General features: G+C 40.8%; 2 protein-coding genes across 4 annotated transcripts in view; both read right to left on the bottom strand.

Annotated features, from left to right (window-relative positions):
• LOC127231664 (NXPE family member 1) overlaps positions 1-6,462 on the bottom strand; it is a 30,489-nt gene extending 24,027 nt beyond the window's left edge. For 2 of the 3 annotated variants that reach the window (XM_051197357.1, XM_051197360.1), the window contains exon 1: positions 6,243-6,462. The gene's annotated coding sequence lies outside the window, so the exon portion shown is untranslated. Of the gene's footprint in view, positions 1-5,830; positions 5,937-6,242 lie in introns of those variants that run through there. The other variant, XM_051197359.1, reaches the window with a different exon arrangement.
• Positions 6,463-13,490: 7,028 nt separating this feature from the next.
• LOC127231665 (NXPE family member 4) lies at positions 13,491-21,520 on the bottom strand. Its single transcript, XM_051197361.1, has 6 exons — positions 21,343-21,520; positions 20,504-20,606; positions 17,912-18,645; positions 17,379-17,440; positions 15,645-15,851; positions 13,491-14,864 (listed from the first exon to the last, which is right to left on the bottom strand). The coding sequence occupies exons 2-6, from the start codon at positions 20,594-20,596 to the stop codon at positions 14,326-14,328; spliced, it is 1,635 nt and encodes a 544-aa protein (XP_051053318.1). The 5' UTR covers positions 20,597-20,606; positions 21,343-21,520; the 3' UTR covers positions 13,491-14,325.
• Between the last annotated feature and the right edge of the window lie 3,150 nt (positions 21,521-24,670).

Raw genomic sequence — 24,670 nt, 5'->3', positions numbered from 1 at the left:
ATAAAGATACAAGCATCTAAATACAAAGGTCTAAGAATGTTGAGAAATGCTTATGTCTGTGTAGCTACCACACTGGACACTAACATGTTATTATCCGTAAACTTCCCTTGTATCATTTCTCAGTCAGCTATGGCCCTCCCTTCTGCTTGCTGTGTGTCTGGTCCCTGAAAAACACAGATCCAAGTTTGGGTTCTTAAGTAGATGAACTTTTCTTGGGTTACTTATAATAATAACACATAATACACTCATTTGTGTGTGTTTCTTTGTTAAGATTTATTTGTATTTATTTTATGTGAGTGTGTGTGTTCCGGCATGTAGGTCTGGGTACTGTGTGTGTGCAGGTACCCATAGAGCCCAAAGGAATGTGTTGGATCCTCTGGAATTGGAGTTATAGATAGCCACTTTGTGGGTTCTGAGACACAAACTTGGGTCCCCTGGAAGATCAGTCAGTGTTCTTAAGTGCTGTGTAGATGGAGTTTTCTGTTCCACCTGGTTTAGTCCCAAATAAATACACAGAAGCTTATATTAATTGTAAATTGTTTGACTGATGGCTTTGGGCTTCATATTGGCTAGCTCTCTCTTAATTATTAACCCATCTCGATTAATCTATGTATTTCCATATGATCTCAGGCTTACTGGTGATGCTTGGTCCCCTCTGCAGCTACATGGCATCTCCCTGGCAGGTTCTCTCTTCCTTCCTCTTCCCAGAATTCTCCTGGTCTAGTAGCCCCGCCTATACTTCCTGCTTTGCTACTGTCCAATCAGTGTTTTATCCATCAACCAGTAAGAGAAACAAATATTAACAGCACACAGAAAAGCATTCCCTCATCATCTCCTCTTTTCTGTCTAAATAAAAAGAAAGGTTTTAACTTTAACATAGTAAGGTTATATATATCAAAACAGTAATGAAGCAAGAACTATAGTTAAAAATATTTAGTCCACTAACATTGGGCAGAATTTAATGAAAATATTCTATCATCTATCTTATCTTTGTGAGTCTAAGTTTTATATATAACTTACTTTTTTATGATAACTAGTGAAAACCATAACTACCTGTCTTTTGTACAGAGTTATAAGGGCTTTGAACCACTTTACTTATATCTCCTGATTTATATCCTGCCTTACCTAATTTGTTTGCATCAGTGTAGAATGTAGGAACTCCAGAGATTGTTATTTCCCACCAATACAGTACCTTTTTGTTTGTGTTTTGAGACAAATGGTTTCACTATGTAGTTCTGGTTAGCGTGGAACTCGCTGTGTCAGTCAGGCTGGTCTCAAACCCACAGAGATCCACCTGCCTCTGCTTCCTGAGTGATGGAATTAAGAAAGTGCCAAAAATACACTCTTAGCGAACTGCTTTTGAGGATCTATCATCATTGTGAAGTGTGTGTGTGTGTGTGTGTGTGTGTGTGTGTTCATTGCACATGGTTGTTCATGTAGGTGCATGTGGACAGCAGAGGTCAATGTTTGGTGTCTTTCTATGACCTGTCTCACTGAACCTGGAGCTTGCTGATTTGGCTAGACAGGCTGGCCTGGGAGCCTCGGGGATCCTCCTATCTCTTCCTTCCCAGGGCTGGGCTTTAAGGTGTGTGCTGCCATGCTGGGATTTTCACGTGGGTTCTGGGATGCATATTCAGCTCTCAGTACTTGTGTGGTGAGCATTTCACTTACTGAGCCATTTCTGCAGCCCCACACTCTACATTTCAACCCTTTCATCATCTTATGAGCATGTGAATTATTGCAAGTCCAGGAAAGCTTCTGTGATTTTTTATAAACAGTTCTCTGCATAGACAAAGGCTTTCATAAATATTGGAGTGGTTGAATATTTTTACTGCAAAAAGCCTGCTAGACTCTAGAAACAAACACTAAGTCCTCTGCCTTGTCTGGACATCTATAGACTTGAGTCTATGCACCTGATGGTTTAGTATGTTGTTATTTTTTAAACATGAATCTTTACTGACCACAGGTACTTGAGAGGGCTGAAGTGGTAGAAATGGGTGGCACTGGTGCCAGTCTGGCTATAACCAAGTCTCTCAGTCTTTTTAGACTACAAATAGCAGCACGGTTCCTTGCAGTGGGTCACAGATGACATGCTTTGTGTGTCAGGTAGGCTGATTTCTGTGGTGTCCCTGAGCACAGACAGCTGAGCACCCAGTCAAGGAATTGAGACCAACTGCCTTCTCTGTACGTCTCCAGGCTCTTCCTGTTTCAGATTTTCTCCTGGGATTATCCCCCAAACACACTTCCTGCCCCTCCAACTGCCTTGATTCTTATCATGAATTACCTTCATGGTCACATTTTTCTATCATTTTGTGGGTGACTTCAAGGGACCAAGGCTGATGGACACAAGGTTAATTGGCTGAGGAAAAAGACCATGTAGTTCCCACCAGCATGGCTCCCTTCCTCAGGGACCCAGTTTCCTCCAGAGTCTGCCAATTTTCAATTTTAATTTGATTTATTCTTACCATCCTGAAATGTATCCAAAGTAATTTAAAAAATTAATCCATACTTTCAGGAGTTTTCTACTGGGACATGGTAGTCCCACACAAACAACTTGTTTTTTTCCCACCAGGAACTTTCTCATCTGAATTTGACATGTTTTATCAACCCACCTGCATACCTTTGTCTTTCTGCTTGGATTTTATTTGTCCTCTCTACCTATGCTCTTCCTTTGGCCTTTTTGATTTTCTCTGTTAATCAGGATTTAATAAAATCATTCTATTTTCCCAAAGGACTTGGAGTGCTTACGTAATTTCTAGTGTATTTAAGAGATTTCAACATGCCCCTTTGAGTCATCATTTTTTACTCTCTCTCTCTCTCTCTCTCTCTCTCTGTCTGTGTGTGTGGTGTGTTGTGTGTGTATGTGTGTAATGTGCACACATATATGAACTCTCATGCTACTGAGTATGTGGAGAAGAGAAGACATTTTTGTTTTGTTTTTCAAGACAAGGGTTTCTCTGTGTTACACTCCTGGCTGTCCTGGAACTCACTTTGTAAATCAGACTGGTCTTGATTTTTTTTTTTTTTTTTACCCCTTGGACAATTTTTAAGAAAAAAATATTTATATTTACTTTAGGTACATTAGTGTTTTCCCTGCATGTATGTTTGTGTGAGGGTGTCAGATCCTCTGGAACTGGAGCTATGGACAGCTGTGAGCTACAATGTGGGTGTTGGGAATTGAACCCCCTGGGGTCCCTGGAAGCACAGCCAGTGCTCTTAACCACTGAGCCACCTCTCCAGCCCCCTAGAACACAATTTGATGGAGAGTCAGTTCTTTCCTTCAATGTAGTTTCCAGGAACTGAACTCAGGGCATCTGCTCAGAAACAAAGTCGATACCTCCTAAGCTTATAAAATTATACTACATTTTAATTATCTCACATGTTTGTTGTGGTTAGCTTTGCCAGGTAATTTCAATTTTAAGTTATTTTATTCATATACTATAAATTATTATTTTTGTAGACTACTTATTCATCTAGCTCCTCCTTTTTTATACTTTCTTACGTTTCTGTTTTATCATTTAGGGATAATTTTTTTCTACTTAACATCTACCTATGATATTCTGTAGTTTTAAAACTGGTGACAGCTTCTCAAAATTATATTTTCCCTCTTATTTTATTTTTATACTGAGGACTATTTTTGCAGACTATTTTTTCTGTGTTGTCAAGTATTTGACATATTTAAAGCACATTGCTTCTTTAAAGGTTTACTTCATTTTCCTGTTAGATACCTAATTACTTTGTTCTTGTCTGTTTTTTCTAGACTCTAGATGCCTCTGGTTTCATGGTCTTGGTTGCTCTCTGATGCTTCATTCTGATTGAAAATAAAAATTATTCAGTTTCTTTTTCATTTGTTCCTACAAGGAAGTTATAAGTTAGTATAGGGTTTTAGAAATATAAACCCTACATGTGTAGATATATACTATACACACACATGTGTATGTTTATTTGTATATATATGCATCTTCAGTATATATATTTCATTTTATGTGTATAAGTGTTTTTTCCTGCATGTATGTTTGCATACCACTTGCATGCCTGTGCCTAAGGAGATATCAGATTGCTTAGAACAGTAACTACAGATGGTGTTGAGCCATCATGTGGATGCTGGGAATTGAACCCTGGAACTTTGGAAGGTTCAGAAGAGCAACAAGTGCTCTTAATCAGTGAGCCACTGAGATATCTGAATATATATATATATATATATATACATATATATGTATATATATATATTTTTTTTTTTTAAATTCGTTGAGAATTTCATAGTGCACATAATGTATTTTTATCATAGCCACTCTCACACTATGACTTCTAACTCCTTTAAGACCCAGCCCATTCATTTTCCAACTTCATGTCCTGGTTTTAATTTTATTTTTTTGTGACCCACTGAATCCAACTGGTATTGCCCATAAAATCATGGATATGGGACTATCTTTTACAGCTTCTTAGACCTACCAGGGGCCACACCCTTAAAGAAAGCAACCCTTCTTACAAAACCCACTGGCTGTCAACAGCTCCCCAGCTAGTGATATGGTCTAGGGACACATCCTGCCCATTGTTGATTGGTGTGTGTGTGTGTATGTGTGTGTGTGTGTGTATGTATTTAATTAAATACATGCATATATATTTCTTTTAAAATATATTCTTGTGACTGATAAATAGAAATTCTTATGATTTATTCTGTAGGATTTCCAAGCAACACATCAGAGCAGAGACGATTTTAAGTAACTTACTGAATACTTTGTCTGCCTCAACCTTTATCGCTAGTTTAAATTTTTCACCAAGTGTGCATGAACACCTGTGTCTAATATGCAGTGTTTGCTCTTTCAGTGGGTGCTATTGGACTGAGGAAGTTCTTTTCTGAAAGAAACACATCCCTGTTTTTACACACTTAGAAGGTGAGCTGCCTCAAAAGGCCTTTTTTTGATTCTTCAGGGTAGTTACATGATTTTTAAAAATGCATTTTCAGGTGTGATGGGTTACATTAACATATTTTCTAAAGTCAAAGCATATTACCATTGATGGCTGAAATTCAGCTGGGTTATAATGTAAGTCACAATTTCCGTATGACTCTGCTGTTGGTGAGACTATAAATTAATACAGTCATTTTTGGAAGCATATGTTGCTGTCTTGTTTGTCTGCTCTGTTTTAAACTGTATCTACTTGGATTTTAGATCCAGGTAATTCACTGTGTGTAGATCACAAAAAATCTCTCACTCAGGCCCATAAAAAAGTCCTATGTAATTCTGTATGTGAATAACATGGACATTAGTATGTATTACTAGTTTAAAAAATAGTTAAGAGTATCTTCTGGAAGACCCAAGCTGGCGTTCAGAGGCAATGCCCCCAGGCACTAGTTGAGGGGGAGTGCTAGAGTAAAGACAGTCACAGCATGGTAAATCTTCCCCATGATTCTTCGTGGATGCTAAACACACCCACAAAGCAAAACACCCAAAGACAAATTTTAAAACGATGCCTCTGCTTTTCTGACTTAAGAGGACAACCTTCTACAGAATGACACCAGTCCAACAGGATGACGCCCTCCCTTTAGAAAGCTTTCCAGAGTAATCCTAAACCACAAGGAACTTTCTCACACTCCAACGTCCCATGGCACATTCACACATATCCCATCACAATAATATCACATGAGAAAAACCAAGCTAAGCAGCATGATCAACTACAAAGAAGTATTACTGGTATTTGTTGTGGGGCTTTTCCCCGGGTAGATGCTACAAGCATCTGCTCACGCTACATGCTACACAGAGAGCAGTCAAAGACACAATCCCTCCCAAGTCTATTTAAGTGAACCCATAATTCTGCTTGGGTTACTTACAGGAAGGAACATGGGTGGCTCAAAGGCAGCCACGTCACCAGGGAGCCCACCACAGCATGGGTGATGACGCTCTTAAACTGTGTCCCTGGAGCTCTCTGATCTGTCCTGCATGCTGTTTCACTGGGCCATCGGTTGTTTATAATACTTTTATAACTTTTGGGAGGAGCCTCGCAATCTTGTAGCTTTCTGGGATTCTAGAATGGTTTTCAGATTCTGGCCCTGAGTCCTAGGAACTCCCAGCTAGAAAGAAAGGTTTTAATCTGAAGGAAATAGTTACACCACACTTTGTAGCAGAACAACCCAAATATTGTAGGAAAAAAAAAAAAAAAAAAAAAAAAAAAAAAAAGTAAAAGCAAAGCACGAGGAGGCAGCAGGCTTTTTCTCAGTCCAAATGAAGCTCTTTGAAACTCACCTTCCTCCTTTTTGCCTATCTGAAATAGCATTTTCCGCTTCCACTTGAGGCTATAGTTGTCTGGCGAGATTCTTCTTCCTTCTGTGACCCATTTTAACGTTCAAAATTAATGTAGTTAACAATGAAAGCTTTGTATTTTTGCAGTGTGGCAAAAGCTTTGTGAACAAAGGAGAAAGAAGAGCAAGGAGGGGGGAGAAAGGGAGGGGAAAAGAGAGAGAGAGGGAGGAAGAGGGAGAGGGAGAGGGAGAGGGAGAGGGAGAGGAAGAGGGAGAGGGAGAGGGAGAGGGAGATGGAGAGGGAGGGATAGAATGCAGAGCAAGACCAGAAAGCAGAGCAGAGCAGAGCAGGAACCAGAACACAAAAGAGTAGTAGAAAAGAAAGACAGGAAGGAGATGACTTAACCATTTCCTCTTCTCTGCATTAGGTTCTTTCCTATTAAGGTTCTTTTTTTCTCAAGTCATTACAACACCCAGATGCGGGGGGGGGGGGCGCTAGAGATCTACCTTGATTTGGTGACAGATCCTAACAACTAGCAGCTGCTTCTTTGCTTGTGAACAGAAGCAAGGAACCTAATATCTACAGCAAAAGGGACCCTTGAATGTCTTAGGTCCAGTATGACAGTAAGATTACCAAATGGGGGATACTTAAATACAAATAAAAATTCAGTCGCCCCCCCCCACACACATACCCTGAGAGTAGGTAGTCTCTTAGCTCTGTAGTCCTTCCTCTCCTTGGGGGAGGGGTATCTGTAATGCTCGACAATGAAGTTTACTTTCGTTTGCTCTGAGCTCTTTTAATTCTTCAGTCTATGCACCAAAAGAAACCACATGCCAGCTGGCTTCAACTGTCACCAAGCAACAAGCTGTGAAACCTATAGTGTTCTTGGTCTCCATCCTGACAGCTTGGTGAGGGTCTAACTCACACCTAGTCCTGACAGGGACACAGAGAAGGTCTGAGTTGAAAAAGAATTTCAACAAAAAATTTCTGTTTTATTAATCATTCAAATGACTACTGGAAGAATTTGATCCAGAAAATGGAAAAGATCAGATCTTTAAGGAAGGAGTAGGGAGGAAAAATCCATGGCCAGTACAACCTCCAGCAGCACAGGGACCTAGAAAGGTAATGGTAAACAGAGACACAAGACTCTGGGTTCACTTAAAGAATAAATCATTTTTATATTTCCTATTACTGTTTATATATTGTTTCATTAGCTGCTAGGGAGAGCATCACCAGTAAAGCTTAAGCCAACAGTGCCTTTAACCCCCTTTTCTGATTTCTTCCTCTGCACTTTGCTGGCTCTATGGCTTTGTTTAGTCCCAAGGGCATTCTTCCTAGGCTTTGCAGTTACTGGGCCATATCTAGGTCAGAGTTTGTGCTTGAGTAAAGAACTGCTTGAATAATAAACATCTGGACTTCAACAAATAAAGATATTGGAGTGAAATAACAATAAAGACATTAGAACAAGTCATAAAAATCACACTATTAACCATTTATCTAAAAAAAAAAAAACCCACTATAATACCCTACTATAATACATGCAATTTTGTGTATAAATATACATGTTAGCTTCAGTTTTCTCATCTGGGCTCACAATGCTCCCTCCAAGGGCCAAAGACCACCTAACAGACCACCCAATACCAGACAGGAGGAGCCCTCTTTTAAGTTGTTGGTCAGGGCTGTCCAAGAGACACCCAAAACATATGACCTATTGCTATTGTCCTTGGTTACTCCCAAGGGGTGGAAGGTAAGTCTGTTGTGGGCAGTATTCCTGCCAGCCTGGTCTCACTGCCACGCCAGCCCCAAATAACACACAGAGACACTCACTGTATTAGATATAAAGCTGTTGGCCTATTACTAGCATTTCTTACTGGCTAACTCTGTCTTAAATATTGACCCATTTCTATTAATCTAAGTATTTCCATGTGGTCTTATCTTACTGGAGAGAGGGTCCGGAGTTCTTCTCAAGTCCCTATATCTTGACTCTCCACAAATCCTCCTTGTCTCCTAGTCCTGCCTATCTTGCTTTCCTATTGGCCAACAGGGATTTATTTATTAACCAATAAGAGAAACATATTTACAGAGTGACATCTCCCATCAGTAAGTCCCTGTTGCAGAAGACACCATGCACTTCAGAAACAGGGCTCAGAAGCCCCTAAGCTGAAACTGACCTCCTTGAAGACTAACTTTTATAGTACCAGAAGATGCCGTGCAAGCTTCCAAAAGAGAGAAGCAACCAGCAGTTGTCTATGAACCACAACAACAGCTAGCATGGTAAATAACCCAAAGGGCACAGTAGTGGCATGTATACCTTGGCAGTAACCAATAGCTCTCTAACTGGATTGAAGACCCACTCAGCAAGAAGTTGCCTGATACTAGAAACTTAATCAATTACTCAGAGCTGGTGAAGCCATGGATCTTGGAGGAGAACCTGTAACCACTACTTTACTAAACCAGCATAATCCCTAATAACTATCTATAAACATTTGTCCTTATACCCTCAGATAAGTGTAGTCTCCACTCCTCATTAAGGAAACGTTTCTTTGCAACAGATGGAGACCATTACAGAAAATCACAACCAATCAAAATGCAGAGATATAGAGCCCAGTCCAAATGGACACATCTACTAAGGCTCAAGGAACAATCTAGAAGAGGTAAAATATTTAGAAAGATTATAAAAGCCAGAGGCTAGGGAGTCTGCTCTGAGGTTGTGTCTCCTAGTAATGTCAAAAGCTACATTCAATAAAGTCTTATCAACATAGCAGCCCAAATGTCAACTGAACAAGGAAGATACCAATGGACATGCCACAGTGGATGAGGGAAAAGCCTCAATCCTACAGAAAGAAGTCCAGGCAACTGAGAAACTGCACTTAAAAAAAAAAAAAAAAGAAGCCATGAATTTGAAAAAGAGCAAGGAGGGTTATATGGGAGGGCCTGGAGGGAGTAATGGAAGGGAGAAACAATATGAATATATTATAATCTTAAAAATTAAAGAAAGATAAAGAACTCCTCAAAGCAAGGATCCAACTTCTTCAAGAGCAGAGCTCTCCCTCCCACTACTCCTTAAGATCTCCTGAGATGACATCCCGTTTTGAAAGCAGGGACCACTTTTCTGCAAGGCAGATAATTTCTAACTTGTTTGCTCAGTTGGACTTGAGTGAAACCACCCTCCCCACCAATTTCTGTCTTCCAGGTTGTTCTGCTACAGGTGGTTGGCAGAACTAGGCCCCAGTTGACTCTAGCTCATTCTTCTCCTGCAATGTTTCTTTGGTTTTGGAGGTGTTGACATGGATTTCTTATTTTCTTTCACTTGTGACTATTGGGTCATATTAACAGTTACCAGTCATAAGCAGTGGGATTGGATGGGTGTCTGCAGTAACCAGCACCCTCTGTGGAAATGACATTTCCCTCTTTGCTGCAGGCTCATGGCACTGGCAATCTATGGGTGCCTTTCCTTTTTCCTTTTAGCTATCAGACTGTTGTAACAAATGTTTCCAAGAAATTGGAGTTTTCCAGGATCATGATGGGATAAGGAAAGGTGGTGCCATCCAGAAGAAGACAGTATCTACCAGAAAAATACTTCACACAAATCTGACAATTTATCAGGCCACTTTGCACAAAATACTGAAGCCCAGATAATAATGGGTGGCACCTTATCTTGACTGGGACTGCTTAGCTATGCACACCTCTCTGGCCTCTGTTTAAGCTGAAATCTCCAGTTAGGATCCTGAAGATGAAGTAGGGGTGAGAGCCTGCTTGCTCTTCTTCATGGGGCCCCTTGCTCTCCCTAGCCACCGGTCTTTGCCTTGGCTCACCGTATCAGAAGTTCCTTCTTGTGGAGTAGAACTTAAATCTAGCCAGTAAGCTGTTGGTGATGCCCATAACAGTCATGCCACCATTGTGCCAGTGGACAGTTCTTATTTGGCAGGTCTAGAGTGAAGCACAGAGACTTCAGCCTAGTAGAACCACTGGTGACAAATTTCCCCCAGTAGCCTGTGTAGTATCTACAAAAGCTAGATATCAGAGAGCCTTCCTTTCCTAGGGTCTCTCTTTACCATTTCTCTAATGGCTGCCTCTTTTCCAGACTACTTGAAATCTTCTCTGAGACACTATTGTAACTCATTAGTCAATGCCACATAACACTCTATCGCCCTATTCCATAATCTACTTTAGCATAGTGCTATTTTAATTAATTCATACATAGACACATGTGCTCTGATCATATTCACTCCTAGTCTTCCCCTAACTCCTCCTTGATCCACCTTCCCCTACCTGAGTCCAATTTGTGCTGGTCAGACACTCAAGGGTGTGGGTTCATGCACTGGAGCATGAAATAGTACTTTGTTTTTAATTATTACATAGTGATTTATATTTTTTTGTTAATTATCCTGTCCCTTCATTAGTAGTAAAGTCTTGATGGTAGATACTTCAAATGCTTTTTTTTTTTTCCCTCAAAAGTAAAAACATTTTATTTACGTGTATGTGTGTGTCTCCATGAGTTTATGTGCACCATGGGTATGTGGGTGTCTTTAGAAGAGGGTTTCAGATTACTTTGAGAGTTACAGGCGGTTGTGAGTGACCTGATGTGGGTGCTGGGAGCTGAACCAGGTCTTCTGCAACAGCAGTTAGTACCACTAACTGCCGGGCCATCCCTCTAGCTCTCTCAATATCTCTAAAGATTAGAACAGTATCCAGAGCATGGTAGGATCTTAATAAGTGTTTTTGACATCCCCCCCACCTCTGCCCGAGTGTATACTAGGTGCTGGGCTGTGAACAGTGAGTCCCAGGCAGATGTACAGAGCATATATCATCTCCTGCCCTAGGGGCACAGTATACAGATTTAAAGTGTTCTGTTGCACCTGTGATCTTTCAGTGCAGTGATAGTAAAGCTGGGTCCTATAGTTGTGAAGTTCAGTGAGCAGTACAGAGTTAAAGAAGAATATAGTAATGAAGGACTTGATGAAAATTTCATTGCCTTATTCAACCAATAAAATGAACAGTTAAAAATGCTAACATATATGTGTAGGGGATGCTGATCAATGTTGTTGATTGTAAGTAACCAAAAGAGCTTTCAAAGTGCATCAAGGTTTAGAATTACCCTTTCAAACCAAGGCTGACCCAGAAGATGGACATACACAGGTAAGAGTGACTGACACTTTGGTTGAGGAGGCACAGTGGAACCTGTACTCAACCTACCAGACACCTTTCCTGACTCTTGTGTCTCTAAACAGAGTCCCAAGAACTACCCACATTACCCACAGCTACATAGAACACAGTTTTGTGGTTGTGAATCTTAAGCCAATTCCTTCATTTGGAATAATATGGCCTAAGAAGGTGACCTGACTTATCCAAAATCTTAAAATTAAGGCTTGTAATAGGACCAAAGTCTTTGAACTCCAATTCACTGTGTTTCACTCTGTTAGCCTCTGTTCCTAGATGATGAACCTATAGATTCAGCTGGAATCTCACAGAGAGCAGTTCTATGGGAGAGTGTAGTCAGAGGACTTTTGAGGTTCTGCTGCCTAGTTTGGTATTCTGCTATCCTATGACTGTGGGGATAGTCTATCATGTAAAAATCCTTAGTGATAGAAAAGGAAATGAGAATCTTTATTTGGAGAGTTGTTTTATAAGTACCCTACCAAGTTAATATGATAGCTTTATGTAACTTTGAATGCCAACAAAATGGTTTGTGTTTTAAAACTAATCATGCTATAAGCCACAGCCCCAGAGAGGCTAGGTAACAAGAAGGGCCCAAACAAGGCTGGCCCAAACAAGGAGGGTCCAACAAGTGTAGATGGAGATGCATGGATTTCCCTGGGATAGAGAAATAGAAGAGATTCCCCTGGGTAGACTGGGGGCCAACCCAGGATGGGAACATGAGGGATTGGGTTGGAGAGAGAGAATAATGAAAGAGATGTTTTGATGGGGGGCGTACATTTTGGGGTCAGGTAAAAACCTGGTGCAAGAGAAACTTCCATCAATCTACAAGGATGACCCCAGCTAAAACACCTAGCAATAGTGGACAGGTGGTCTGAACTGTCTATCTCCGTAATTAGATTGGTAACTTTCCGAAATTGTCATCAGAAAGACTTCATCCAGTGACTGATGGGAACAGATGCAGAGATCCACAGAAAAGTACTGAGCCAAACTGGGAGAATCCTATTAAATAGATGGAGAAAAGATTGTATGAGCCAGGAGGGTCAAGGTCATCACAAGACAACCATCAGAAACAACTAACCTGGGCTCACAGGAGCTTAAAGATTCCGGTCCAATAGCTAGGGGGCCTGTATGGGACTGACCTAGCTTGTGTGACAGTTGTGTAGCTTGAGCTACTGGTGGGATTCCTAGTGGTGGGAGCAGGGCCTGTTTCTAATGCTTTGGCTGGCTTGCAGGAACATTTTCTTCATTGCCTTGACCAGCCTAAAACATAAATTGATATGCCATGCTTTGTTGGCACCCTTGGGAGGCCTGCCTCTTTCTGAACAGAAACAGAGGAGGAATGGATGCAGGAGGAAATGGCAGGAGGGAGGGGAAACTGTGGCCAGGATGTAAAATAAATGAATAAGTCTAATTAATAATAATAAAAAAGAAAATACAATAAAATTTTTATGTGTATTGGTGTTTTGCCTGAATATATGTCTGTGTACCACATACATGCCTGCTGCTTGTGGAAGCCAGAAGACAGTGTTGGGTCCCCTGGAAATGTGTATTGGGAATCAAACCTGTGTCTCTTGGGGGAGCATCAAGACTCTGAACCTCTGAGCCATCTCTTTAACCATATTTCTTCTTCTTAAAAGGTATAATTTGTGTTCAATGAGATGGCTGGATACCCATCCATACTTTACATACTGAAGGCACTTGCTACCGAGCCTGACAACCTGAGTTCAATCATTGAGACCCACATGGTGGAGGGAGAGAACTGACTCCTAAAAAATTATTTTCTGACCCCCATATGTGCACTGTATATCCACCCTCCACATAAATAAAGATAATAAAGAGATTCAAAAGATAAAGATGGGCAGTGATGGCACACTCCTTTAATTCTAGCACTCAGGAGGTAAAGGCAAGCAGATCTCTGAGTTCAAGGCCAGCCTGATCTACAGATGGAGTTTCAGGATAGTCAAGGCTACACAGAGAAATCATGTCTCAAAAAAGACAAAATATATAATTTATAGTATATTTATGAAAAACAAACTATAATTTTGTATATAAGAGTAAAAATTTACTAAAATATTTTTCATTATTTGTCCCTATTGTAATGTTTTCCATTTAAAATTTTTGTTTATTTTTTATTTATTCTAAAATTAGCATACAAAATATCAGGTTTCATGGTAGTGTTTCCGTGCATACTTTGTTTTGGTTGATCCAAAATCTTATATTCCAAAAATCCGAAAGCCTAGGAGAAAGCCAAACTTTGAAAATCATATAGTCTATCAAAATTAAATCTAGAAAACAGAAACAATTTAAATAAATCCATAATAAGCAATAAGATTGAAGCAGTAATTAAGGGTTTCTCTCCGAAGAAAAGTTCAGGCCTGAACAGATTCGCAACTAAATACTATGAAACTTGTAAAAGAAAAATCTAACTACCACTTCTCAGACATTTCCGCAAATCACAAACAGAAAGGAGGCCACTGAAATCATTCTTTGAAGCCTACGTTGGCCTGATTCCAAACTCGGAGACATGACCAAGAAAAAGCTCAATTTACCTGATAAATATGGATGTAAAAATTCTCAACAAACATATTTACAGATTGAAACAAAGACCTTTTAATAATTTTATACAAAATTGCTTCATTTTTTTCTGAACTTGCTGCAGCAGGGAGAAAGGTCTCAGCCACATGAATCCTAGCTTCCAATCGATGAAGAGAAGTGCGGCTCTGATAAAAAAGGTAGGACCTTTCATTGACTCTTTTGAGCTTCAACTTGAAGCAGAAGCCCAGTCTGGGGCCTTGTTTAGGCTGAACTGGGTGGGTCACATGGACCACAGTGTAGGTTACCTTATTGGACTAACTGTGACATCCTGGTACCTGGCACACTAGCAGGATACACTGTGTCTCTGAATTTCAATGAGTAACTTTCAGAGTTATGTGCAAATATAGTTTAAGAATATATTAACTTGACTTCCAACCACATGCTGTGGTGGATGGACATCATTTGTTCCATATGCAATTGTCATATCCCAGGCATCAATGACACCCACATTGAGACCCTGGAAAATATCCTTTAAGGCAAGATACTGGGTGTAACCATGGAAGTCGCTAAATCTTTCCACATCAATGCTTATCTCCCTGATGTTTTCTGTTTTGAGGACAACCATAGTGTCTGGGCTTCTCAGGAGAAGACGCTGAAGAGCTTTGTGGACATTGAGGGCCCTTCGGATAAAAACATCAATGGGAAAAGGTCTGAAATGCTGGCCCAGAGAAATTATGATGACTGTATTTTTCTCTCCTCCAGTCCTGTCAATTATCCGTGCAATGTTCTCGATCTCTTTGACAGAGTACACCAGTGATCCGATAAGGGGGTAGCCATGTTTTTGCCACTGGATGCTGATTTTTTCATCCAAGTCCACGGCGAGTTGGTGTTGCAGTTTTCCAGTCTCATGCAGATCCACAGATCTCAGTGCTGACAGCAAACAGGCAATCCCAAAACAAAATGAGAATACAGTTACAGAGATCAGCTAGCTACAAATACAGGTGAAAAGGCCTGGTGTTAACAGTCATATGCACTTATCACGTTTGACTAAGGAGAAGTTTGGAAAACTACTTAAACAACTGAAGGTGGTTTATGATAAGAAACTTTACCCTCTTCTAGAATCATTTAGATTAAATTATGCAGGAGATGGCTTTGGCTTTGAATTCAGCCTTAATGGAAGATGACTTGAGATTAGTGTGTACATGCTGCTCTAATAGGATGTGTTAACTATACCCTGACCATATATGAGGTAGGGGAGGCTAGTAATTGATGTTATGTGCAAAAAGAAAACAAACAAACCTCTGTAATGACTCCAAGAATCTAAGATTGCGTTTATGTTCTTCTTTCTCAAAGGTTCTCAACCTTCCTTAATACAGTTCCTCATGTCGTGGTGACCCACCCCCTCAACCATAACATTATTTTCATTGCCACTTCACAAATATAATTTTGTTAATGTTATGAATAGCAATGTAAATGTCTGATATGTAGATGGTCTTAGGTGAACCCTGTGACAAAGTGGTTCAGTTCCAGAGGGGTCCATCACCCACAGGTTGAGAACCATAGTTCTAGGGAAGGACAATAATATTTTGTGAATAAGGCTGATAGTTTGTCATTAAGTACTATGATAGAGGAGAGATTTCCTTACTCTTCCCAACTGAAATGAAAACATAGTTTCCCAAAGGGATGTGAAAAGCTTGTACTGAGACATACTGTTGATTTTGCTTTTGAAGTATTCCATCCACTGTCGGATTGTGGAATCACCCATTAAGTGGATGAACTTTCCTCTCAGGCACTCTTTCATTTTGATTGGAGCCAAACTACAGGAGGCTGGATTCCATGTATTTTTCCAGACATGCCCACTGGGGATTCCAGATATCATCCCAAACTTGCATCTCTCCTTCACTGGAACAGCCTCTTCTGCCAAGGAATCAGCAAGATACAGTCTTCTAAAACACTGTTCTATTCACCTGTGTTTAATAACCTTCTGTCTTTTCCAAAGAACCCACTAGATAGGCGTGTAGGTGGTGGTGACAATAAAAAGAAGCTTATTAAAGTTTCTTTGTAATGGATTATTTATTTTCAGCAAAACTTTCCTCTGATGTGACTTCCCTAAGTGATACCTATTAGTGTTTTTATGGAAGTACATGGGGTTTTCGCTTTCAGAATAAAAGAGGCCTTCAAGGAAAATGTAACTACTTGTTAGTTTTGCTGTGAGACCAGCCTCATCAATTTTTATATAGGGTAAGAGACAGCTTGTTCATCTGACTGTTTTAGCCCACTTGGCTCCTGAGCTTGTCACATGCTCTCACTGGGGTCTTTCTTAAATGTCACCACTAAAGTATGGACTCTTTGAGATAAAGGCAGGGTGAACTTGGCTTAGAAATTGGCCAGTTTGCATTGAGAGAGGCCTGGAGGTCTAAGAAGAGCCAGATCTTCAACCTTAGTCTCGGGGCTAGGATGGTGAGGTAGCAGGTTTGGGGTCACAATTATTCATCACTCCAAAAGGGTAAATTAATATTTTAACAACTGCTATGAGGGTACTGATTTTATATATATATATATATGCGCGTGCATGTGTGTGTGTGTGTGTGTGTGTGTGTGTGTGTGTGTGTGTGTGTGAGTGTATCAAAAGAAATACCATTTCTCTCTTTCTTCCTCTCCAAGTCTGTCTCTGCCTAGGCTTGCCTTCAACTCGCTATGTAACTGAGGATGGCCTTGAACTCCTCATCTTCCTGCATCCACTTCCCAAATTTGTGAATCATGGTTGTGTTTTTATGTGGTGCTGGGGGCAAGCCTAGGGTTTTGTGCCTGCTGGGTAAGCACTACATACCTCTTCTGCAATCAGAAACATGGTTTTTCCTTCTACGTGGAAAACTGTCTTGGCAATTAGTAAGCTTTTCATAGTGAATCTAGAGAGACATAGGAACTGTTGCCTTTAATCATTTTAGGTGGTGTTTGTGAGCTGTTCAGAGTAAAAAGAAAGGAAGAAAGGAAGGAAGGAAGACTAGTGAATATGCATGTGGAAGTTCTTTGATTAAAAAAAAAAAGAAATGGTTTCAAAACTAAAAGAGAAAAATGGTAGTAAATTGATTCCTAGATGGTACATTGGAGATTTCTCAGTAATAGCTCTAGGGAGGCTGTGAAGATGGCAGGAGAGGATAGTAGGGGAGGATGAAGAACTAAGTAAAGATGTGGTGGACAGTTTTGACTTTTGAAGGTCACTGTGTTATTGGTACCCACTACCTGATGAGTATATTGGTGAGAGATGTGGTTACTGAAGCACACACATAAGATCCTAGTGAATATAGCCATCTATTCACTTATAGTCTTTATGCCTTGGCCCACCTCATAAGAACTGAGACAGTGACCAAGTCCAGCAGAAAGAGAAGGACATTTAAATGGGTCCAGTGGTAAGCCCTGCCCACCAAGCACAGAAGCACTTACTGTTGCATTTGGAGACACTAATCACATTGGGTTTTCCCATAATCTCCACACCTATATTTGACCTTAAAGAGACAGATACAGAAATTAATCTGCAGTGGCCTCAACTCAAGCAAAGTCCAAGAACCCAGACTGGCCAGTCCTTCTGTTAGTTCTCAGTGAGAATCTAATTTCCCTGTCTAGAATTTCAGGTCATTTAGTAAGTTTCCATTTATTTGTTTCTTAGTCCATAGGAGACAGGGATCCAGAAGATATTTATGCAGGCAATATATTGAGACACAGAAAGAAACTATTAGAACACACACGTATACTTCTCATTCTTTCAGTTTGTACTCAACCTGTGTTTTTGGGGGTTCATTGGTAGGATTACTTCTCATAAAAGCCAAGGACTCTTGAGAGTGAACACAATCCCCAGATAAATTCACAGGTCCCTTCTTAAAGGACACTTAGAGTCCCTAAGTTAATATGCTTAGACTACATTTCCTGCAGGCTAGATTACCACCCATCTCCCGAAATGTGAAACAATAATTACTTACCTTTCAAAGAGGCTCCTCTCTTGCTGCCTAAGATAGGAAACTTGCTTGTTCTTTGAATGCATGTGGGTGAGGGCAGCACAGGGAACATTTGGAGGCTTCACACAATAGAAAGCTTCTTGGTCCTGGGCATCCAGATATTGGCACAGCTCCACACTTGAGTTTAGAACCAAGGCACAATCAGTGTGGACCTGAGAGTTTCCGCTGACAAACGTGCCAGTGAAGATGATTCGATCATAGCCCTGTTTCCGAGCCCTCCAGAGAGCTGACACTCCTTCACTGGGATGCATGAGAAGAATAGACAGGGAGACAGGGCCTTCCCAGAACAGAGTGAAGCTAACAACATAGGTGCCATTGTTGAAGTCTTTCACCTTTCCAGAAGCTCCTGCTTTCAGGGCTGGGGAGAATATCCTGGCCCTCAGGAAGTCCCCACCATACTCCTTCCGGTGTCCCAGGTAGTCCCTAGCTTCCAACAGCACATCCAGTTTGTCCCCTATACAATACGTGTCTTGAGGGTTGAGGATGGTGGCTGTGCTGTGTGTGGCGCTGGTGGTGGTGTTGAGATGGATAAAAGGTCTGGGAGGGATCTGTTTGTCTAGTTTTTCTAGGACCTCCTTGATTCTCATCTCTGTCTCTTTTAGTGAAACTGGTGGGTTCAGAGGCACTGTAGGGCATGGGGACTTCATGACCAAGTTCCAATGACTGAACGACACAGGCAACTTGAATGTAGCCCATATCTGAATGGGCAAGAAACAGAGAACAAAGAAAAAGTTGCTATTTAATATAAAAAGTTATGGTAGTTCAACCAACTTTTACCTTTTATAGAATAATGATAAGTATAGAAATCATATTACACTAAGGTTTTGCAGTCACATTTGTTTCACACACAGACATTTTTGTTTAAACTGTCAGTATAACTCTAGTTTTCAATGGCTTATTTTGGAAAACTCATTCAACCTCAAATCACCCTAAGTAAGATGTTCTTCAAAATGGTGGTGACATGGAGGGGGGGGACTGAGCAGTTAACAGTACTCTTAAAGAGAACCCAAGTTCAATTGCCAGTGGCTAACAACCACCTGTAACTCCAGCTCCAGGAGATCTGACACCATTTTCTGGCTGCTATGGGTACTGCACTCACATAACTGTAATTTAGCTCTATCATCTGACTATCAAGGTCATAATTATGCATTTTGAATGGCTACTGTGAGGGTTATGGAATAACACAGTGTACTGGCCAATTTTATGGCAACTTGACACAAGCTATAGTTATCAGAGAGTAGGGAGCCTCAATTGAGAAAATGCCCCCATAAGAATGGGCTGTACACACGTGTGTGGGGCATTTTCATAATTAGTGGCTGATGTGCAAGGGCTCAGCCCATTTTGGGTAATGCCACCCTTGGGATGGTGGTACTGGGTGCTCTAAGAAAGTAGACTGAATAAGCCATGTGGAGCAAACCTGTAAGCAGCTCCCCTCCATGGCTTCTGGCTCTGCTTCCAGGTTCCTGCCCTGTGTGAGTTCCTGTCCTGATTTCCTTCACTGACAGACTATGATGTGGAAGGATAAGCCAAATAAACCCTTTCCTCCTCAAAGTTGCTTTGGTCATGGTGTTTCATCACAGCAACGGAAACCCTAACTAGGACACATGGGAAACATAAGAATGGCATTGGGCATATTAGAGGTAGGACTGTCTCTATTTCTGAAAAGATTTAAAATTTTTCTAACATGTCAAAGTAACAATAAGATGGATCATTGCTATAAATCACTAATTAGAATTTTCAGCACAGGCAAAGTAGCTTGCATGAACCCAATTGTGAACAAAACTATTTATAATAAAAGACCTGCCCAAGAGTAGTGAAAGCTGAATCAGGACAACTGCAAGCTTGAGCCTGAACTGTACAGCAAGAGAAGGGCCAACCTATGCTACAGAGTGAAACCATGAAACAAAAAACAAAAACAAAATTCTGCAAACAAACCCATAAAAGAAACTAACCACCACCACCAACAAAAGCCCCACTCCAAAACAGAGAAGCAACCAATGAAATAGAGAAAAATGAACAAACAACAAAGCCAACAGCAACCAAGTAAAACGTAAGCCTTAAAAGCCAAAAAACGTTTGCAACAACACGCAAAAGTTTGGATAGATATTTAGACAGCCTGGTACTGGAGGAGGGAAATGTTTCCCACCTGTAATCATCTACAGTTTTTAAAAGGAAGATCATTTCAGTACACAGAAATGAATATATTCTCTCCTCCAGAAGTTTCCTTAAGGCAGGTGTAAACACAGGCTGTGGACAGTGTGAAACAATACCTGCTCTTGCCCTAAGCAGCCCAGAACAAAGTCTGTATGAAAGTGCACATGTGAATGTCTGCCTTATAAAGCTTGCCATCCCTTATGATTTCCTGTCTCTGAGAAGCACCCTCTGCCCTGGGTCCTGGCTTTTACATGACAGGTTTGGGCACGTTAACAATCGTTGGCTTCATCAGTTCATTATTGCTGCTTAGTAAGCCGTATTGAGCATGTTCCTTCTCCATTGCAGCTTATACAATATACATACACAGTATCAAGTAAAACAGAAACAGAGATTAATTCCTACCTCTGATGGGTTTCTAAAAAGTGTAAAAGAGACCCAGAAGATAACTATAAACAGCAGCAACCACAGTGACTTACGACTGGTCATCATTTTCATGGTTTGAATCCTACGAGACAATCACAGAAACTCATCACACAATGAAACAGAAAGGAAATCAACAAAGTTGTGACACGCTTGCAGCTCTTGGTACTTTGCTCCTCAGTTCAGTTATTCTCAAGGTGACATCTTGGCTCTTTCGGTTGCCCCTGCTGTCCCAGCTGCTGTCATTCCATTAGCTATCAGGTTGGAACCCACCAACAGCTAAGATACCAGGAACCTGGAGGAGGCAGGGCACTCACAGTTAGGCGAATCCTCTAGGCTATGCCACCTCAGATTCTCTTTTCTCTACTCTTAACCACAAAGAGCAAAACAAAACACCTCACAAAGAATGCCTTTAAGAACCACGAGAAGGTCTAATAGAAGTTGGTCCACCAGCCTTCACACAGTCCCTTTCTTGGAGCACCTTTCAACCTTCACAGATTACTCTAAAACTTTTCTATTACTTTCTAAAAGTCTTGAAGCTTTAGCCAGTTTCTCCCTCTGTTTATATGAACATTTGTCTTTAATCTGAAGCCTGAGGTATTTTTTTCAGGTTAGATTACTTGGGCGGAGTTACTGCTCCACAGTACAGATCCTGGGCATTAGCCCAGGAGTGTAAGACAAGGCAAATCATGCTGTTTGCACATCACCCTTTTAAAACTTTCTACCCCTCAAAACGTATTCTCTTTTTACAAGCACCCTTTGCCTTGGATTCCTAGTTTATACATAAAAGGATTTAACACCCAAGAGCAAATATTTCTTACCTCCTCTACTCCTGGTATTCATACCTTTAATATAAAGGTCCGGCTTGGTCTCATTTCTAAGAACTGGGTGAGCTTGGTGGGGAGGCTCCTTCCATGGCCATAGGGTGCTATAGGTCTTCCTGCACCAAAACATATCACAGATACAAGCTGCAGGGCACAGGGTAGAAGCTTCTCTTCAGTGAGATGCACGCCCTTCACCCTAAGGAAGAATCTGGAGGACAAAATTGCAGTGACCAAGTCAAATAGAAGCTGAAAGGTGGGGCAGAATACTCTGCATGGTCCAGAAATATGATTGCAATGGACGGGGATATCAGGAAGTCTCAGTCTGACAAGCAGACAGTAAATGCTCCCATGGGAATTGACTTGTGAATTTCTATCTGAGTCATGCTGTAAAGACCCAGTTACCAAGATTGAAATGCACATTATTCTGACAACAGTATACTGTGTGAAACACAGAATGGAAAGGAAACCACCTCCAACATAACATAGAGAAAACAGTCATATGGATTACATCTCCACCTAACAGAGTCACAGGTTTGAAATCACCTGGTATCTGTGTTTCTTCCTGTTCAGGAAGAGTCCCAGGAAGAGTAGGTGCCTAAGACACATGTAGGAAGCATCAGGTGGTCCCTTGGGGTTCCCTTTGTCAGTCTTGTTTACATTGCCCTTTATAAGATCTTATGAGTGTTTGAACATGTCACTAACCTTCCTATTTTCTTTTCTTTTTTTTCTTTTTTCTTTTTTTTTTTTTTTAAGTAGGGTCTCATGTAGCCCTGGCTAGCCTCAAACTCTGGATCTTCTTGCTTTCATGGTATAATATTAAAAACAAAAACAAGCAAACAAACAAAAACATAAAACCAGACAAACTAGACTCAAAACCTCTTTCATAAAGAAAATTCTGACTTTTCAACGTTGTTAGTCATGTTCTATCAAATGAGCCATACCAATACTTTATTTCCATACAATGACTTTGGAAAAAATTCTTTTAACTTTATGTGGCTAGGTTTGCCTTACATCATGCCCAGACATATGGAGCTAAGTGAACATGGATCATTGTGCTAAAAGACACCTTTTGTTCTGTGAGTTGTTGAGGTCAGACCTTTCTCTTGTCAAGTGATGTTCTGTGCTGCCAACAAGAAAGTCCTCTGGACCTTGGACCAGATTCTTCCTGGAGTTAACCGTTAGGCTTTTGTATTTCTGGTTTACGTGAGTTCTGTGATTCACTCAACAAAGTCATACTGTAGCATCAACAAGGTATGAGTTGACACATCAGAGTTCATGGTCATATCCCACTTACCAAATTGCAGTGAGTCAGGTGACCTTTAGACCAAGGACACTCATTTTAGGACCATGCCCTAGAAACTCATGATGCTGTGGATTTCTGTTAGCTCCTCACCCGACTGACTGTCAAGTGTCAGGTCTTCTCTTCTGTCAAGATATAAAAAGATCAGCTGTGAGTCACATGTTCATTCAAAAAACAAAAACACAAAACACAGACTGACAGGCCACTGTGGAACAGCTCCAGGACATTCCTGGTGTCATGGTTTGGAGGTGGCAGATGATAGTATTGCACTGTGCTCTTCCAGAGGAAATGGTATCTTTCCTAGGGTCAAGAATAGAACTGGTCTAAACAGAAGCTACCACCCATGACTACCAACTGCTGCAGTTGCGTATGCAAAGTGTTATGTGGCAGATTGTGTTCCTTATGCATGAAGTCACCTGATGCTTCTGTGACTGAGGCACGCACGACTGTTGGCACATATATGCTGACTCCTCAGAATTATCTCTCTTGGTTAGTAGCTAAGGTTCGGACGCACCCAATATTCAGTACTCCTGTGTTCATCTGCTTTGTTTCTTTATGTCCTTTAAAAACAGAGGAGGCTGTAGTTGACACTTTGAGTATAGAGTGAGGGATGACCGTAGCAGTTCTCTAGTCTCTTCAGATAGATGTCAGGCTGCCTTTCCATGCTCATAGGCAGCTCTTGTCTAGCTGAACTCCTGAGTTTGGGACTAGGTACATCAGCAATGTCCCTGAGTGTAGGTCTACAAAGATGAAATCTTCTTGATCCTTGGAAACCTGTGCAGTAATCAGATTTACAGCTTTCATGTACAGATTGGATTGTTCAGGAGATGGATTTCCCTTCTCCCTGCCCTCCATGCCCCGCCCTCCATGCTCTGCCCTGCCTTCCCTGCCCTGCCTATCACCTAGCTTGCCTCGTTTCCTTTCTGCCTTCCACTACCAATTTTTCTCTCTTTTCTTTCTTTTTGATTTAATGTTAGGGATTAAACATAGAGCCTTTGCACACGCTGGACAAGTGGTCTACTTGTTTTGATACAATGTCTTGCTACTTTGCTACTTTGATTAAGCTGACCTTGAACTAGTGCTCTATATAGTCCAGGTTCATTTTGATTTTTGTGATCCTCTTGCCTCAGTCTCCCAAGTACTTGGGATTATAGGCCTTCACCATGAAGCCAGGCTCTGACTTTCTTGAAATTCTGAAATATGGTGTAATATGGAACCTTCAGTCTTTTACTGTAGCTGAAGCAGATAATCATGCTTCTTAAAAAGTGGTATGGGCTATTTATGACTTCAGGAATTGACTCCTATAAATTCTTATCAGCAATCAGCCATCTATGGGAAAGCAAAGTACTTGGCTTTTGCAGATCAAGTGATAATTCTCTCCAAATCAAGGGAAACTGAAGCCTGTACTTGGGGCATATTCATGAATTCTAACTTGTACGACTAGTGTCCATAGAGGGATTATGAAGTGTGGCTTCTGCAGATCAAATTGAAGAGGGTCATTAGGACTGTAAACATATGCCAAGACATTATGTACAAATCTGGGTCCGAAGGGGGAAGTTTTGCTTAACAAGAGATAGTTCTAAAATAGTCCACTTCAAGATTTCAACAAATATCAGGATAAGAAAGCAAATTCAGGGACTGGAGAATTGGTTCAGTAGTGAAGAGCACTGGCTATCCTTCCAGAGGACTCAGGTTCAATTCTCAGTACCTACAAGATAGCTTACAGCCATTTTAAACTCCAGCCTATTCTGGCTTTCATAGCATTTCACTCACATAGTGTATAGACATACAGGCAAAACACCCATACACATAAAATAAAAAGGTTAAAAAAGAAAGAAAGAAAATAGGGGAGGGAGAGAAGGAGAGAGGGAAGGAGGAAGGAAGGAACTAGAATAAATGGGAATAACAAACCCGATAAAAGTAAGCTAAAAAGGAGATTGGGTACAATTCATGTAAGTACAGCCAGCCTTCCACATCCTTTAGTTCTCTCACTTGGGTTTAACTAACCAATGATAAAAGGTCTTG

Source organism: Phodopus roborovskii, unplaced genomic scaffold, assembly GCF_943737965.1.
Source record: "Phodopus roborovskii unplaced genomic scaffold, PHOROB, whole genome shotgun sequence".
NCBI lineage: Eukaryota > Metazoa > Chordata > Mammalia > Rodentia > Cricetidae > Phodopus > Phodopus roborovskii.
Note: the sequence above shows the minus strand (reverse complement) of the source record. Positions and strands in the feature narration are given on the sequence as shown.